At 35.5% G+C, this 18543-nt stretch overlaps 1 protein-coding gene across 1 annotated transcript; it reads right to left on the bottom strand.

Moving 5' to 3' along the window:
• Nucleotides 1-2081: 2081 nt before the first annotated feature.
• LOC118438809 (zinc finger protein 600-like) lies at nt 2082-3611 on the bottom strand. Its single transcript, XM_035859569.1, has 2 exons — nt 2648-3611; nt 2082-2569 (listed from the first exon to the last, which is right to left on the bottom strand). The coding sequence occupies exons 1-2, from the start codon at nt 3233-3235 to the stop codon at nt 2084-2086; spliced, it is 1074 nt and encodes a 357-aa protein (XP_035715462.1). The 5' UTR covers nt 3236-3611; the 3' UTR covers nt 2082-2083.
• Nucleotides 3612-18543: the final 14932 nt, after the last annotated feature.

Raw genomic sequence — 18543 nt, 5'->3', positions numbered from 1 at the left:
AAAAATTTCCTAACAAATACCTAATCTGGCTGGCGATCGATGAAAATGGTGATGTGTCGAAACCACTCATTATTTCGAAAAATTTGAGCTCTCAAGTTTTCCTAAAGAAGTGTATCATGAAGAGGTTGATGTCCTTTATCGAAAATAAAATGATTTTGCACTGGCCTGATATGGCAACAAGCCATTATGCGAGAATTGTGACTGACCAACTCCGAGAGAAAAAAGTGGATTTTTTCGAAAAGAAAGACAACGCTCCAAATGTCCCTCAAGCTCGTCCCATTGAACGGTTTTGGGCATTACTCAAGAGGGAATACTCCAAAAGGACAAAACCACCCAAAGGATTGAAAGGATTTCGAATGGTCATCTCAAATCTGATAAAGAAAGTGGCGCAAAACAGTGGCGCAGCTCTCATGGCGAGCGTGCGGCAAAAGCTACGGTCAGTGGGTAGAGACGGAGTTTTTGGTCCCGTAATGGATTAAAATAATTAGGTAAGAGTGTGATGAACATAATATATAAAAAGTATTAAATTTAATTCAGTAATACATATTTTACAGGCTAAAACCATGCGGGGTCTTTATATGGTACCATATTCTTATGTAGAGTAATACAAAATATTATCTGATTAAAATTTAAAAAATTACACCTTAACTCCGAGACTAAGATCTGTCCAAAAACCTAAAGACATTCTTCGAAAATGGAATAATTTTGAATTGGCGATAAAAATGTTACATTAAAAATTTGAAATTTAAAAGTGGGGTGTCTTTAGGTTTTTGGACTGTACAATAAAATGTTTTTGCTCACCAGTCATTCGGTCCTGCATATATTCTTTTAATATTTTGTGCACAAGCTGAGCGCAAGTCTATTACTAGTTGGTACTAGTTTCACCCAATTATATTTAGCCAACTTCTAGAAATACGCATTTTAGTAACATATCTTAAGGTTTTTGGACAGACCTTATACATATTAATCATTACCTAAAAAAATCCTTAAAAAAAATCAATGTTAACAATCTTATGAAAAAACTACTTAAATTACTGAATCCGTTATCAACTGAAAATTTCGAATCCTTCTAAATTACAACTTACTTGTTAGATATCAAATTTTATTAGGCATAAAACGAATGTTTTGTAAAATAGTCAGTTTAGATCCAAATGATCCAAGCTGACACGCTTCCTAAGCAACGAAAATTATTATGGTTATTACACGGTCTGTTCTTATTATTATTATCTTAATCTCATATAACGGAATACTATTTATAAAATAAGAACGGAAATAACGGAATGCTCTCTCAAGATTAACTCTTTATTTAAAAATTTTTTCTTATTTTATTTATTTATATATATAGTTATATTTTTATTTATTTTATAGTGTCATGGTATTCAAACCAGTTTTTGTAAACTGATATCCATTAACACTTGAATAAAGGATGACTTGACTTGACCTTTATCCTAGCTGCGTATTGGTGACACCGAAAAGCTGCTAAAATGGAACGACAAAAGTAGCCAAAACGGTGACATTATTGTGCAGAACGTACCATTTTTTGCCATATCGGTGCAGATGATATGCACCGAAATCATATGGAATTTACTGTTAATAATTTTGCAATGAAATAATACCTATATTTTGTCGCCGAAGTGGAACAGAAAGGGTACTTTCGTCCCGGCGATGGCACCGTTTCGGCTACTTTTGCCGTTCGATGTAAGCAGCTTTTCGGTGCCACCAATATGCAGCAAGGATAAAGGTTATGATTGATATGTATAGTCTCGGAGTTTATATGTTCTCCTTGTAGCCTTGAATTCTAGTAAATAATTTTATCTACCACCTATTGGAGACATCTGTGTCGTGTGTGACAATGTATTCCCGTCGGCCTGATTTATTTAAGAGAAATTTCTTATGCAAATTCATCGTATCCGATGTATGGATGAACAACAAAATGAATTGATGCATCCTTGCTCTGGTTTGATTTAAATTATGGTTAAAGAAATAACGATTTTACATGAATATTTTAATTCCCGGTTAATTCTAAAATTTAAATTTTTTTATACTTCTACAATAATATGTAAGTATAAACGCATCTCTCATTTCATTTCTCATTTATCAAATGCAATTTGCACATTAAATTGAACATTGAAGATCCACTTAAATTTATGAAACGCCAATACGGAGAGGTCCAAGCCCTATTTAGATTAATAACTTTTTCTAAAGTGTGAACACGACTACAGTGTTTCACCAAACTAGAGAAAGTACAGAGCGTCACTTTGCAAAAATAACATTGGTTATCCTTAGTGTGGTTTCCCTTCACGTGTTTAGATAAATTCCCCTTTGACCAAGTTCTATACGGACATTTGTCACAAGAATGAAGTTTTTCTTTGTGTGTTGAGTGCATTGCTTTCTTGTGATGGTTCAAACTTCGTAATGACGATAGACTCGCGTCGCACAGCTTACACGGATATTTTTTATTTTCGTGAAAAGTCCGATCGTGATACCGAAGACCCGATTTCTCCGTGAAAGTGCGATAACAAAGTTGGCACTTTAAGAATTTTCGAGCATGTATATCCAGGTGTGTTTGCTGGAGAGAAAGTTAAAAATTTTAATAAGAGATTCCAATCATTAATTAACTTCGTTTTATATAGGCTAAAAAAATTACCTCGTGTCTTGACAAGTGTGGCGATTGTCCGAATCGTTTCCCACAAATTTTACACTTGTACACTTTCTCCTTCGTGTGCGAAGAAATGTGCAAATTTAGACCTGGTCTGGTTTTGAATTCCTTCCAACAGAGAAAGCACGGAAATCGAACGGGATTTTCAGCATGTTCCATTTTAAAGTGATCCGAGACATGACCCTTGTTCAGAAATGATTTAGTACAGTCGGGAAACTTGCATGGATATCGTGGTCGTTCCTTCGCGCTGTGAATTCTGTCCATGTGGTTTCTTAAGCTTGTGGAGCAACTTAATTCTTTCCGACATATTTGACCGAGAAATTTAATTCCAGTGTGCAAGCTTCCTATATGGACTTTGAGACGGAGACTATTTTTGAATATTTTTCCGCAAGTCTGAAATAAATTAAGAATGTTATACATAGTCGGCTGGTTTTGTAAACTTGTAAATTCACCTACCTCACATTTCAATTTAGCATCTGGATCATGAATGAAGATATGGTGTCTCAAACGTTGTTTGGTAGGAAAAGCTTTTGAACAGATGGGACATTTCCGCATCTTATCTTCCTTAGGTTCCATCGGACTAATATTATTCTTGGTAGTATGCAACAGTGTGTGAAGATTTAACGGAAGTCACGTAACAATGTGAAGAAAACTTTTCAATTTATTTCACTTGCTAAAGAATGTATATTTGTTTGAATACTTCCGAGTCTCGGAATCCGAGAAGATAAGGTTTTTGTACAATTTAATATTGTTCTGCACTATCTGGCGCTTCAATTTTAAAAACTTTTATTTATTATATTAGGTTTATCCTTTCAGAATTTATTGCATAACTTCTTTATAAGAAAAAAATATGTTTCCAGACAATGACAGTGCAAATGATTTTTGGTGGGTAGAAATCAGTCTGCTTTCCTTAGAAATGAGTATCTCAGTTGGGTTGAGTATATATTTCCAAGAAAATAGGCCGTCCTTATATTGACAATAGGGACCCCAAGGCCAGCTCACACGATGAAGTACTTACTCTACGCATATACCACTTTACCCGCAGGCTCTTGTTGACTCCCAGTAGGTTTTGAATGAAGTAGACCCTTTTGCATTATAATGACCTTTTTCATATACATACATATTGGCTAGGTTTTCTACCTGGTTTCGAGACAATATTGACCAACTATATACCTGATTTTAAAAGATTCCTCGAGTTTTGTGAAATGGTCTCACTAACAATGTAAACTACGATATATAAAATAGAATTCCTGGAAATCACTTTATATTTACTCTTGTAAAATTTTGTTCATATTATAAAATCTACGATTCTTACTGTTTATTACCCTAGTAGCTTCGTGACCTCATGTGAAGGCGTTCATTCGTTTGGTGATATCCTCTTCTTGTCCATTATTTATAGTTGTCGTCATCCCATGCTGGGTTCGATTTTGAGTGCTGCTTTGTGACCTTCTTTGGTATCTGGTACTACCTGTGTTGTGAGGTTGTTGGAAGGTTTTTAATTACCTTACTCATGTAGACCTGAAACCGTTTGCCTCACGCAAAACTCTTGTACAACCAGAGGTGTCAGAGTTTCTACAAAGTTGTTTCCAAACTCAAGTCTCATTGAGGTCAGCGCTTGGTGTACTTTCCTCTCCCACTTATTTTTTACATGCCATCTACATCGGTAAAGCCACTCTCTACTCAGAGTATTAATCTGTGCCGCCCAAGAAAACATAATCATTGTAAAGAAAAGTGTCATGAAGTAAACCCATAAAAACAATGACGCTTTGAATTGATCATTCGAACGAAACAATTCTATGGCAACGTAACATATCGCAATTTGCATGGCAGGACTACCAAGAGCACAAACCAAAAATAATCTCGACCTTGTACAGTTATTGAGACATTTTTCAAAAATGCGCAAATTATCATATTCCCCGATCCTTGCAAGTTTCTTGTCATACCGTTTTACAAAGGCTTTGCAATCAATCCACAGAAAGGCGACACCCTTGAGCATTATTTCAATAAAATAATGAGTTGTAGCAATTATCATGTTTAGAAACAGGAAGAATTCTATTGGTGCAGAGAGCATGCGCAGAATCCATGTGTAATTTCTGCAAAGGAAAATCCCATCGCGGCAAAGGAGCGAATTCAAAAGGAGAGGTTGACATGGAGCAACAATTGCTAAGAGCCCAATCAACGTCGCGAGAAGGAGTCCTGTCATTCCAAACGCATTCATTAAGAGTCTTATGAGGAGATATATCGTGCGATCAAGGGTCCCAGCTGGAAAGGAGATTTAAATTGCAGAATAATGATACAAACTACCATTAGAAATTTACTTACCGGTTTTAGAGTTGCTGGAAAGCATCAAGAAATTCATTAATTGCACGGCACCTTGGTCGCCAGGGAAATCAAATCGTAAAACGAATGACAGCTTGTACACCAAATGCAGCCAAAGCGGCTTCAGACCGCTGGACGATACTGGAGGGGTATAGTTTTGTAGAATACAGACGACATAACGTTGCCAAGAGGTGGACAATTAGCATCGCAATGACCGGCCTTTGTTGTCGTGGTGATTTTACGACAATCCTTCCATTGATGGCATCCCATTTAACTGGGAGACACTTGAAGTAATTTCCGTACCGGAGATTTCGCTTTAAAATTTTGATATCTTTATTTGCCATGATGGGTAGAATTAAGTTTGCTAGAGTATTGGACTTTACACAACACTAGGTGTTTGCATACTGTGCGATCCTACTTCGGCTTTCATAAACTTAATTATCTAGCAGTCGAAATCATTGTAAATTTATTAAAGTTTTAACATTTAATTATCTTGTGTTCTTTACTCCAAGTAATATTTGCATAATTAGCGTATGTATGCATGTATGTGGCTAAATAACTGAATAATTAAGCATATTTTACTTATATCGTGCATACCACAACGAAAGATAATTTAAGCTATATATTAAAGTCATATATTTTCCTTAATCATTTGGCACGTCCTTTTTCAGTCACTTCAAAATTACGAAAGTAGTAGTTACGGGGTTTACGTGTCTGGGGTTCCACCAAATCGCATAGTAAGACCTACGAGGTAACACATAAATTAGAAACTTAAATAAGTATTATTGTGGTGCTTCAAAACTACTTAATTAACTTAGAAATTATATCCTCTATCGCTGTTCAATGAAAAGGGTTTATTTGTAATTATTTCAATCAAACCTTCAATGATCGATATTATTTTGACATTGGAAAGGCGTGGCCATATAAATAAATTAAATATATTTAGTTTTATTTATTTAATTTTAGTAGAGAACTGTGTTCACAACAAATCTTGAGAGTTGCATCATAATTTCGTACACTGGCCGGCAGGAAATTTTCACAGATTTCTTCAATTTATTTGAATTTATACTTCCGTATTTTATGGAAAATTTTATCGGTGGCAAAAGTTTATTGAATACCTTAGCTTAACGATACGATCCTCACCAAGATGTGTATATATAAGTAATTTCAATATTAACTAAAATAACCTCTCAGTACAGCTTTGCATAGCCCGAACCAAGGAAGTTGTCCGATTATATCACGTTTAGTTCAAAGATTGTCCAATTATACACAATAACATAAATACGACTAGTCGGCATCAAATTCAGATTAATACAACAAATTAAAAAAAATCAGATCGAATTAAAGAAATTTCAACCGAATTTCAACTCTATAGGGGGATTATGAAACATCAGTATGGGTGACCCAGTAGGGTATATCAACGTGAATTTTTTTAAAATTTATTTTATATTCTTCCATTGAAAGCCATCAGAAGCCTCTGTGCCAAATTTCAGCCAGTTAGGACAATATTTGAAAATCGGTGGGGATCACCCCATAGGGTACCTCCGGGTAACATTTTTTTCAAATTTCACTTCATATTCTTTCATTTGAAGCCATCAGGGACCTATATGCCAAATTTCAAGCTTATAGGTACAAAGGCCATTACTGGCATCTAATGAAAGAATATGAACTAAAATTTCGAAAATTTTCCCCTAAAGTAACCCTGACCTCCACGGGTTTTTAAATATTATCCTATAAGCTTGAAATTTGGCATTAAGTGCCCTAATGGCTTCAAATTATAGAATATGAAAGTGAAATTGGAAAAAATTCACCCAGAGGTACCCTATTGGGTGACCCCCACCGATTTTCAAACATTGTCCTAGAAGGCTGAAATTTGCCACAGAGGCTTACAATGACTTCTAATGAAGGAATATAAAGAGAAATTAGAAAATTTTTCACATTGATATACCCTGTTGAGTCACCCATACTGATTTTGCATAACCCTCCAATTGAGTTAAAATTCGGTTTGAAAATTTATAGGGTTGCCTAACACTGATTTTTAATATTTGTTGTATTGATTTGAAATTGATGCTTGCTTGTAGGCTATGTAAAGTTGTACTGAGATGTTTTGGATGATTGCAACCCCAATGATATGCTTTAAAATTTTGTTGGGTAATTAATTAGATTATACCGCTTGCCAATTATGCCACTTGGTAGTGGCATAAAATCGGACAACTTGGCATAACCGGATCGTGCCAAATATAATCCGAACCTGACTCGGGCTAAATTAGGCTGCACTGGAGTTTTTTTGCCTGCTGAAGTGATTTTGTGGAAATATACCATATTGCCATATAAATTATTTGGTTGGGTCGAAAATGAATTTTGGTTGTGTAAATTTTGGTCAAATTTTGGCAAAAAAAGTATTTTCAAAAAAATTATTTTTGGTTGGGCTCATTTGATTTATGGCTGGGTGGTATAACCTTTATCCATTATACTTAATACGGAATTCATAATTTAAAGTAACAGTGAAAACTTCTGACATAACTCACTAAGGAGCGTACTTAAAAAGTCGGATAGAAACAAAAAAATCTGAAATGCCTACCTTTAAATATTTCTCATAAATTTGATAAATTAAAGTCGAACCAAAGTTAATTCAGGCAACAAGAATACCTGAAACCGTTTGCCTCACACAAAATTCTTGCACTACCAAAGGTGTCAACTTTTCTTCAAAATTATTTCCAAATTCTAGTCTCAGCGGTACCAGAGACTTCTGTACTTTCCTCTCCAATTTTGTTTTAACACTCCGTCTGCATCTATCCAGCCATTCCCTGCTTAGATTATTTATCTGCGCCGCACCAGAAAACATAATCATGCTGAAGAAAAGTACTACGAAGTAGCACCATAAGCATAGTGACGCCTTAAATTGGTCATTTTCAGTGGACCGAAAAAATTTTATCGCAATGTAACATATCACAATTTGTACCGCAGGAGTAGCTAATGCGCATGTCAAAAATATTCTGGATCTTGTACAGGAGTTGAGGCATTTCTCAAAAATGAGCAAATTTTGATATTCCCCAATCTTAACAAGTTTCTTATCATTTCGCCTTACAAAATCTTTGCAATCAATCCACAAAGAGGCCAAACCTTTAAGCATTACTTCCATCACGTAATAATTAGTAGTTAGTGCAATGTTTAGGAAAAATACGAATTCAACCATTGCAAGAAGCATGCGCACAATCCAAGAATAATTGGTGCCGACATGAAAAATTTCATCACGGCAAACGATCGAAGTCAAGAGAACTGGTTGACATGGCGCAAAAATAGTTAAAACTCCCAACATCGTCCCGAGAAGGGTTGACGTCGCTGCAACCGCATAGATTAAAAATCTAATGAATAGATATACTTTTGCATATTCGGGGCCGCCTGGAAAAGAAATTCAAATTTTTCAATGCTTAGCTTTAAATTAATGTAAACTAACATCAAAAATCAACTTACTGGTCTCTGAATTACTTGAAACAATCAGAAAGTTAAGCAGCTCGACGACCCTATGATCTATTGGGATGTCAAATCGAATAAAAAACGTACTCGCGTAAACCATTGCCCCAAATATAGCTTCGGAACGGTGCATAAGTTTAGTTCTGTGCAACGTGATGGAATATAAACGGCAGCCAGTTGCCAAAAAGTGAACGATTACCATCCCCATCACCTGCATATGTTGCCATGGTGATTTTACAACGACCCTTCCATTTACGGAATCCCACTTAACTGGGAGACACTTGAGGTAATTTCCGTAGCGAAGGCTTCGCTTTAAAATGGCGATATCTTCTTTAGCCATAATTTTTAGGTATACAATTTGTGTTGCGCGGACTTTTCACAAGGCTAGGTGTTTCTAGACTGAGCGGATTATTCCTTAGCATGTATATTCGTTACATAAATTATCAGGAATCTATATCCCAGCATTGATAATTTATTAAAATTTTAATAATAAATTATTGCTTTGTGTTTCTGGCTGGAAGCAATATTTGCAAAGCTTTTAATGGTGCCTAAATAACTGAGTAAGTAAGTATAATTCATAGCCAGTAAGAGAGTCATATTATATTAATTTATAATTTTATTGACCATTACTGTCGATGTGCAAAATATAATTTTACTTCACAATAATGGCTAACAATTTCAGAATTAAGAGCTTACATCGCTATTAATTCTAAATCGCTTTCTACATAAGAAATTTTCTACTAACAAGTTATCTAACAATTATAATTAAATTATACGTTGCCAAGTCAATCTGATAATATGCCTTAGTAAACTTACCTTCGGTTGTGTTGACCAATGAGGAAGGTTATTATTTAAATTAAATTATTAAATTGTATTAATCCATTTGTTTGATATGGCCCATATCATATGGGAAGTAAATTTAGTTCGCACAGGAAGGAATATTCTAAAAGTTGTGAATGTTACTGAATGTTGCTCAATTCATTCAAGTAGCAATTTAACTATTTTAATAATTAATATTATAATTAATATTAGTACTTAATATAATTTAATTTTAATTTTAATAATTAATATAGAATTTTTCTTAGTAGTAATATTAGGAGTTATTTTTTATTAATTAAATAATTAATTGATATTCTACTATTTTTTAATCCATATTTAAAATAAGTATTTGATTCCTTTCGTAAATTAAAATCTATTATATTTCCTACCGCTTTTGTTGGCTAGTGTAAGGATTATTTTATTTTTCTATAATATTCATTTGATGCTCAAATTTTGCACATCAAGTGGTAAGGTAACGGAAAGTAAAAACTTGCTAATTAGGAGGTTAAGAAAATGAATCCACGTATTCCAAAAGTATGAAAAATCGGTCACATATATAATGGAACTAAAATGATCCAATAAAATATTAGTAAAAGAAGATTCCTAAATCATCGTCCTCATATCAATAAACACAAGAAAATCTTAATCTCTGTCATTTCCATGTTATCCTATCTCTCAAATGCTCACCTTTTAAGTGAAGCACAATTCCTTCTTGTTGAATAAATTATCTACAGAAATTACAATCCTCCCCAGGACGGATTATATGCTTTTTATCCCGGTTGACTAAATATAATCCAATTCCCACAAATGTTTCCCACAAGCCGGGAATGGTCACGGGTCTCATTTCCATCTTCCGATATGTGCCCGACACAGTTTGGCAGTCTGATATAAGAGAAGTCAATAAAAGAACACACATTCCTACAAATTTATTTAATTAAAATTATTTTTAAGTCAAAAGAAGACCGGAAACCATTTGCCGCACACAAAATTCCTGCGCCACCAAAGTTGTCAATCTTTCCACAAAATTATTGCCAAATTCAAGCCTCAGCGGAGCTAGAGATTTCCTTAATTTCCTCTCCAACTTTGACTTGGCATTCCATCTACACTTTTCCAGCCACTCCCTGCTCACATTATTAATTTGTGCCGCACCGGAGAACATAATCATGGTAAAGATAAAAATATTGAAACAGACCCATAAAAACAAAGACGCCTTAAATTGCTCATTTTCAGTCGACCGGAACAATTTAATTCCCATATAACCTATTAAAATTTGCGCTGCTGGACTACCCAGTGCAGCAACCAAAAATATTCTGGATCTTGTACAAGAATTGAGACATTTTTCGAAAATACGTAAATTTTGATACTCCCCGATTTTTGAAAGTTTCTTGTTATAACTTTTTACAAAATCTTCACAAGTCATCCACAGAAAAGCAAAACCTTTTAGCATTAGCTCCATAAAGTAATGAATTGTAGTCAATACAATGCTTAGACACAATACGAATTCAACCATTGCGGAGAGAATGTGCACAATCCACAAATACTTTCTACCGACCAGGAAACCACCGTCGCGGCAAAGGATCGAATTCACAAGGAGGGGTTGACATGGCGCAAAAATTGCCAATATTCCTATCGACACAGCTACCAGGAGTCCTGACGGTCCCACAACGTAAAGAAAGAATCGAATTAGCAGATACACCTTGGGATATGAGGACCTACCTGGAATGGAAATTCAAGGATTAGGAATGTTAATTATTGTCACATCATGAATTAACTTACTGTTGCCGGAATTAATTGAAATCATGACAAAATTCATGACCTCCACTGCGCCCTGGTCTACAGGGATGTCGAATCGTATAAGGAACGACATCGTATAGATCATTGCCCCAAATGTGGCTTCTGAACGATGTAAGATGTTTGCAGGATGCAATGCGATGGAATATAAGCGGCATAACGTTGCTAAGAAGTGAACAACCAGCATTGTAATGACATGCCGTTGTTGCCGTTGTGGTTTTACAACAATCCTTGTGTTGATGGAATCCCACTTGACAGGGAGACACTTTAAGTAGTTTCCGTACCGCAGGTTACGCCTTAAAAGGGCGATATCTTCCTTTGCCATCATAATTGCGGATATAGTTAAATATGGCTGACTGCTGGATTACATTTCATGCTTGGGTTGGTGATTCCAGACTGTGCGAAATGTCTTAACAACGTCAGTTTGACTTACAGTAATGTAAAATATTAATGCATTAAATATTTATGCATTTAGGTTTTAATAATAAGTCATTTTCTTCTGTTATTTACTCCGATTATGTACATATTCCTTCTAGTCTCGATAGAATACAAACAAATTCGTTTCTACGGGTAAATAAAATAACTGAATAATTCAGAATTTCATCACTATTCTAGAATATGTAAGTAGTTTATGTTGTATGTCCTTTTACATGTCGTCCAATAATTTAGCAGCTTTTGGTCTAGCAATTGCAATGTAAAATTAGGTTACGAAATAATTTATAGCAGTCGTAATATATAACATAGTACATTGAGCCTAACCTAGACATTACAAAATAAAATATACAAAGAGAAAGTTTGGTAGACATTCGGTAGGGTTTTGCAATGAGAATATTATTGGTTTGGATCAAACGATAATTATTAAATATCAATATTGCATAAATCATGGCAAGACGTGTTCATGTAAGTAAATAAACAAAAAGTTATATAAATAGTTTTATTTATCAAATTGTGGTACAGAATTCTGTTAGCATATCAATCTTGAGAATGAATTGTACATATATCATTATTTTATTTGTTGGCCAGTATGAAATTCCGAAAGATTTTTTTTAAATTTATTGTAAATTCATCCGTAGCTATTTTCGACCAAAATATAGAAGCAGATGAAGAAATCTTCTCAATAAATAATTTTAATTATTTATTCATTGCAGAAAGTGAGTATTTGCATTGTGTTTAATATTTTACGTGATGCAAAGTCTTACATTATCTAAGAAACAGGTAAATTTAAGACTATGTAAGTAATTTAAGACTACATAATGTGTTTTCGCAAATAATACCAATAAGTGAAGAAACTTTAACAATTGAAATTTCGAATTTGAAAATAAATAAAATAAAACACATCCAACAAACTAAGTATTTCATACAAAATACCATTAAGTCTAATTTCACGTAACAAGTAGACCCGAAACCGTCTGCCTCACACAAAATTCCTGCACCACAAGCGGTGTTAACTGCTCCACAAAATTATTACCAAACTCAAGTCGCAACGGTGCCAGAGATTTGTGGACCTTCCTGTCATATTTTTTCTTAAGATCCCATCTACATCTATCAAGCCAATCCCTACTAAGATTATTGATCTGCGCCGGAGAAGAAAACATTATCATGGTGAAAACAAGTAACATCAGGTAGCACCATAAGCACAATGACGCCTTCAATTTATCATTTTCGTTGGACTGAAATAGTTTTATGGCAATGTAAAAGATCACAAGTTGCGCGGCAGGAACACCCAACGCGCAAGTCAAAAATATTCTGGATCTTGTACAGGAGTTGAGACATTTTTCAAAAATGCGCAAATTTTGATATTCCCCAATCTTGGAAAGTCCCTTGTCATATCGTTTTACAAAAGCTTTGCAATCAACCCATAAATTGGCAACACCCTTGAGCATTATCTCAATACTGTAATGAATCGCAGCTATAACAGTACTCAGAAATACTACGAATTCAACAGTTGCAGAGAGAATCCGCACAAACCATTGCGTCGAACAGTTGGTGCTTTCAAGGAAAAGATCATCGCGGCAAAGGATCGAATTCAAAAGGAGGGGTTGACATGGCGCAAATATTGCTAATAACCCGATCAATATCGCTAGCAGTAGTCCAGTGGCTCGAGCCGCGTAGATGAAGAATCTTATCAGGAGATATACTTTTGGGACTGGGGATGAGTCTGGAAGGAAATTCAAATTTTGGCTTTCACAAATATTCATTTGCTTGACGATTTCCTTCATTTGCTTCTCTTACTGATTTCAGCAGTAGTGGAGGTCAGCACGAAATTCATAACTTGCACAGCAGCAGGGTTAGCTGGGACTTCAAATCGAAGCAAGAACGAAAGAGCGTACACAATTGTCCCGAAAGCAGCTTCGGAATGGTTAATAAGGTTGATTTGGTGTAACGTGATGGAATATAGATGGCAAAACGTTGCCAAGAAGTGAACGGATAGCATCGCAATGACATACCGCTGTTGCCGTGATGATCTTACCACAATTCTTCCAGTAACAGAAGCCCATCTAACCAGGAGACATCTGAAATAAGTCCCGTAGCGAAGGTTTCTTTTTAAAATTGCGATATCTTCCTTCCCCATTATACTTTGCGGTAAAATTTAGTATTGAATATACAGTAATATTGGACTTTACAGAAGGTTAGGTGTTTCCAGACTGCGCGAATTATTCCGTAATATATTTTAGTTTGCATCAACTATATAATTCGTACTGTACAGAGAGTTATTCAGCTGGCTGAAATCACTTGAATTGTGGGGGTAACTTTAGTTAAAAACAACCGAGAATATTCAAATTTTCAGGTGTTGTTGTCACATAGTGAACACCCAGTTTGCACTAAAAAATTTTGACCTGTGCACAACGATGCCCCCACAACCGCCCTCCGAATGTGGGGTACTCGTAAAAGCGTTTTCCAAAGGAAGATTGTTCAAGAGAGCGATTGTCAATAAACTGGCGACAAATTGATTCATTGTCAATCAAACCTACGTTCATAACGCATTAAATTCCGTTGGAATTAGGAGAATTGCAGCATCCGCTGGGGCTCCACACCCACCGATACGGAAACCACGATCCGCTGGAACAAAGAGGTAGATCCAAAAGGTGGCAAATTTCGTCAAGAAGGAAAATCCAATTTCATAAAGGGGTATGGCAAAATGATGGGGGTGATCCAGTCAACGATTCGTAAGGTCAGTCATTTGGATTTAAAACGATTGACGCGGAGAAAACACCGAGTTCACCTCCTCAAGCCGTCCCGTATCAAGAATCGAAAAACCACTTCACGAAAACTGTATTAAAAATACATGTCACAAAGAAAATTTGAAAATGTAGTCACTCTAGGTGACGATTGGTTCTATTTGACCAATTGCAATCGAAAAAGATGAATTTGCTGCAGCCAAAAAGGATAAACTGTGCCATCAATCTGGGTCATCGAAAACCATGAAAGTTACGATGCAAAGTTCATGGTTGTTAGCGGAATCACCGAAAAAGGAGTCCTTCCCCTTCACCGATTTCCACCAAAAGTAAAAATTACTTCGACCTACTACATCGACAAAGTTTTGAAGCTTTAGTTTGAAGTTGAAGTCACTAAACTGTACGGGGAGGAGACATCAAAGTGGTGGTACATCACGATTTAGCGTCTTCTCACACCTCTCGCAAAACGGTCGCGTATGCGACCGTTTTAAAACAAAGACTAGGGATAACCATCTTCACACCCTCAGAATCGCCTGTGAAGTCACCAGACATCAGTCGCATGGATTTTTTCGAATTCGGGTACTTGAAACAGCGACTCTTCCAGCGGAAGGCGCGCATTTGGACGGACTTTGGAAAAAAGTTTAGGAGGAGTGAAACAAAGTCCCCCTGAAAATGGTGTCAAACGTTATGGCTGGGTGAAAAAAGCGAATGAGGCTTGTTCGGCCAACTAAAGGGCTTCACATTGAACCAATTGCGAAAATTTACCAGCAAAAAATAAAGCTCTAGGACAATTTTCAAAAGTGATTTCAGCCAGCTGAATAACTCTCTGTACATATACATATGTATGGCAGTCTGAGTCATTGAAAATTTATATAAGTTTAATAATTAATTATTGCCTACTGTTCTTTACTAGGAGATTTTGTATTTGCACCACGCATGTTTGGAGCTAAATAACAGAATAATTAAGCATATTTGAAGTATAGGATTATCCTAATATCATAGCGTCAAGTAACCAAAATATTTCTGGGTAATTAAGAGTTCCATATCTTATGAATTTCTCATTTTATTGACAGTTTCGAACGACAATATATATATTTTAATCTACAATCTAATCCAAGATTACAATTTTCTGCAGATTTCAGAGGATATCTTATATCGCATTTAATTCTTAATCGTTTCGTCGGCGCCTCAAACTAGACACCATCCTGTGTATTAAATTGTGTCTACAATTTGGATGTACAATTCCCTTAATTACAGGAAGCTCCAGCAGCCTATTATTTCTGGAGATACCATAATAAAATTGTAGTTTTCTGCAAAGGTACCAAGGAATTATTACACAAATAAAGTATGTATTGGCGGTTAAGGAGTATTTTGCCTTAGCTAACTTGCATCCGGTTATGTTGCGGCATGATTACGGTGATTATTTAATTATTTAAATCAATTCGATTAATAAGTATCGATTATTGGAAAAAAATTTGATTCAAGCTGGAAAGGATTGCTAAAGGTACAGAATGTGATACAATTTTCCGTAATCCACGGTATCATACAATTTACAAAAAAAAAGAAATGTTGGGAGTTATTCCATAATTTGTATTGATATTTAAAATACTAATTCCAATAAAAATTGCAAATAGAAGTGTCATTTTCGACCCCTCATGTGTTAGGAATTTGAATGCATGTACAATTTCGTTAATTAATAATAAAGTATAGAGGAGGCACTACCTTACCTACCTTAACCTACCTACCTGACTTAAGGTAAGTAGGTAGGTAGGTATTTATTAAATCTCCATTGATGTGGCCCCGGCCTTTACAATTGTACATACTTATATTAAATTATTAGTAATTTAAATAAAGTATATAGAAAGTTAAAATTGATTTAGCAAAATGTTTACCGTATTGCTAACAGAGTAAATAAACCAATACAGTGTTGGTTTAAAATGTTTTGTCTTTGTAAATATTTCACCATGGCGAAGAAGATTAATTTTTTATGATTTGAAGAAAACCGTGGGAAAATTATTGGTATTGTACTCAAAGCCTTTTCAATGAGTATATACACATTATAAAGGGCAAGTCCCATAAATAAATAGAATATTAAATAGTTTTACTCATCTAATTAAATATATGTATTCTATTCATAGGTCGGCAAAATTGTGTCCTGCGTCCTGCGTCCATCGTCCTGCGTTAAATTTTTTATGTCCTGCGTCCATCGTCCTGCGTCCATTGAAAATTTTTAGCGTCCTGCGTCCTGCGTCCATCGACTTTTTTGGGGTGTCTTGCGTCCATCGTCCTGTGTCCTGCGTCCATTTGGACGCACGTTTTTCATAAATTATTCATGTAGAAAACGTTAAATTTAAAAAAAATTGTCTAATGTAATACAGTAGAAAATTCCTTTGCTAGAAATATCGTAAAACGCACAAAAAATATTCAAATTTACGTTGCTATGCAACAAAAAAATTTATATTTTTTGTATCCTGCGACCATCGTCCTGCGTCCATTAACAATTTTTGGTGCCCTGCTTCCTGCGTTCTGTGTCTATCGACAACTTTGGGGTGTCCTGCGTCCTGTCCTGCGTCCTGCGAGGTGTCCTGCGTCCTGCGTCCTGCCGAAGTCTGATTGTATTCACAGAACCATAGTACCAGTTGCGTCATAATTTTTGGTCGGTTTACTTGTGAGTAGGAAATTTAGATAGACTCCTTCCAAATTATGAATCCAAATTATAGAAGTTCACCAAATTAATTTAATAATCCTCCTCTAGTTTTGCTTTAATTTTATTCAAGACGGGAAACAAAATATTTTAACTTACTTAATAGGCATAAGAACAATTAGGATCTAATTTTAAATGGGTGGAGGCAAACGGAATATGAAGCTAATTATCTATGCATATGATGCATTATATATTTCTAATTAAAAAAAAACGCTGCAAAAACAGGAAGGTATTCAAATACCTGGATCGAGATGAAAAATATAAAAATCAACTTGCTAATATTCCTATAAAAATGATAAATTAAAGTTGGATTAATTTGTCGTTCTATTAAAATTTTATTTCAAGTCACAAGGAGAGCTGAGACGGTCTGTCTCACACAAAATTCTTGCACAACCAACGGCGTCAGTCTTCCCACAAAATTATTCCCAAATTCAAGTCTCAACGGCGCCAGAGATTTTTGGACCTTCCTGTCATATTTTTTCTTAAAATCCCATTTACATCTATCAATCCAATCCCTGCTAAGATTATTGATTTGCGCCGCACCAGAGAAGATAATCATGGTGAAGAAAAGTACCACGTAGTAGCACAATAAAAATAGGGACGCCTTAAGTTGGTCATTCTCATTGGACTGAAACAATTTTATAGCAATGTAACTTACTAAAATTTGCGTAAATGGAGCACCTACCGCACCCGTCAAAAATATTCTCGGTCTTATACACGAGTTAAGCCATTTTTCGAAAATGCGCAAATTGTTATATTCCCCAATTTCAGCAATTTTTTTATCATATCGTTTTACGAAAGTTTTGCAATCAATCCACATAAATGCGACACCCTTAAGCATTATCTCAAGAAAATAATGTATTCCATTTATGATAGTGTTTAGAAATAAGGTGAATTCAACCATTGCAGCGAGCATACGCACAACCCATGAATAACTTGGACAAACAAGGAAAACCCCGTCCCTGCACAGGATTGAGATAAGAGGGAGGGGTTGACATGGCGCAAAAATTGATAAAATTCCAACCATGATCGCCACCAGGAGTCCAGTCGTTCCAACCGCGTAGATTAGGAATATAATAAACAAATACACTTTTGGCGCTGGAGGGCCACCTTGAAAAGACATTTAGTTCCTTAAATTTATTGATAATTGACATCAAGAATTGACTTACTAGTTTCAGAGTTATTTGAAATCATCACGAAATTCTGTACATCCACGGCACCATGGTCTACTGGGATGTCAAATCGACTAAAGAACGAAATCGTGTATATCATTGCCCCAAAAATAGCTTCGGCACGATGGATAATATTCGAGGGGTGCAGTATGATGGAATACAGACGGCACAAGGTTGCCAAGAGGTGGATCATTAGCATCACTGTGATCTCTCTCTGTTGCCGTTTTGATTTTACTACTGTCCTCCCGTTTACGGGATTCCATTTTACTGGGAGACATTTCAAGTAATTTCCGTAGCGAAGGTTCCGCTTTAACAGTTCGATATCTTCCTTACCCATTGTACTTATGGGTATGCTTAGGTATGTTGGACTTTACTCAGGGCTAGGTGATTGCAGACTGCCCGAATTATTTCTTAAATTTCTATACTTTC

This window comes from Folsomia candida, unplaced genomic scaffold, assembly GCF_002217175.1.
Source record: "Folsomia candida strain VU population unplaced genomic scaffold, ASM221717v1 Fcan01_Sc026, whole genome shotgun sequence".
NCBI classification, from domain to species: Eukaryota; Metazoa; Arthropoda; class Collembola; order Entomobryomorpha; family Isotomidae; genus Folsomia; species Folsomia candida.
The sequence above is the reverse complement of the archived record's forward strand: the minus strand, read 5'-3'. Positions and strand labels throughout refer to the sequence as shown.

Coding starts and splice junctions, on each gene's coding strand:
- LOC118438809 (XM_035859569.1), bottom strand. CDS start 3,235: ATGGAACCTAAGGAAGATAAGATGCGGAAATGTCCCATCTGTTCAAAA. Junction 2,570..2,647: donor CACACTTGTCAAGACACGAG/GTAATTTTTTTA, acceptor CTTTCTCTCCAG/CAAACACACCTGGATATACA.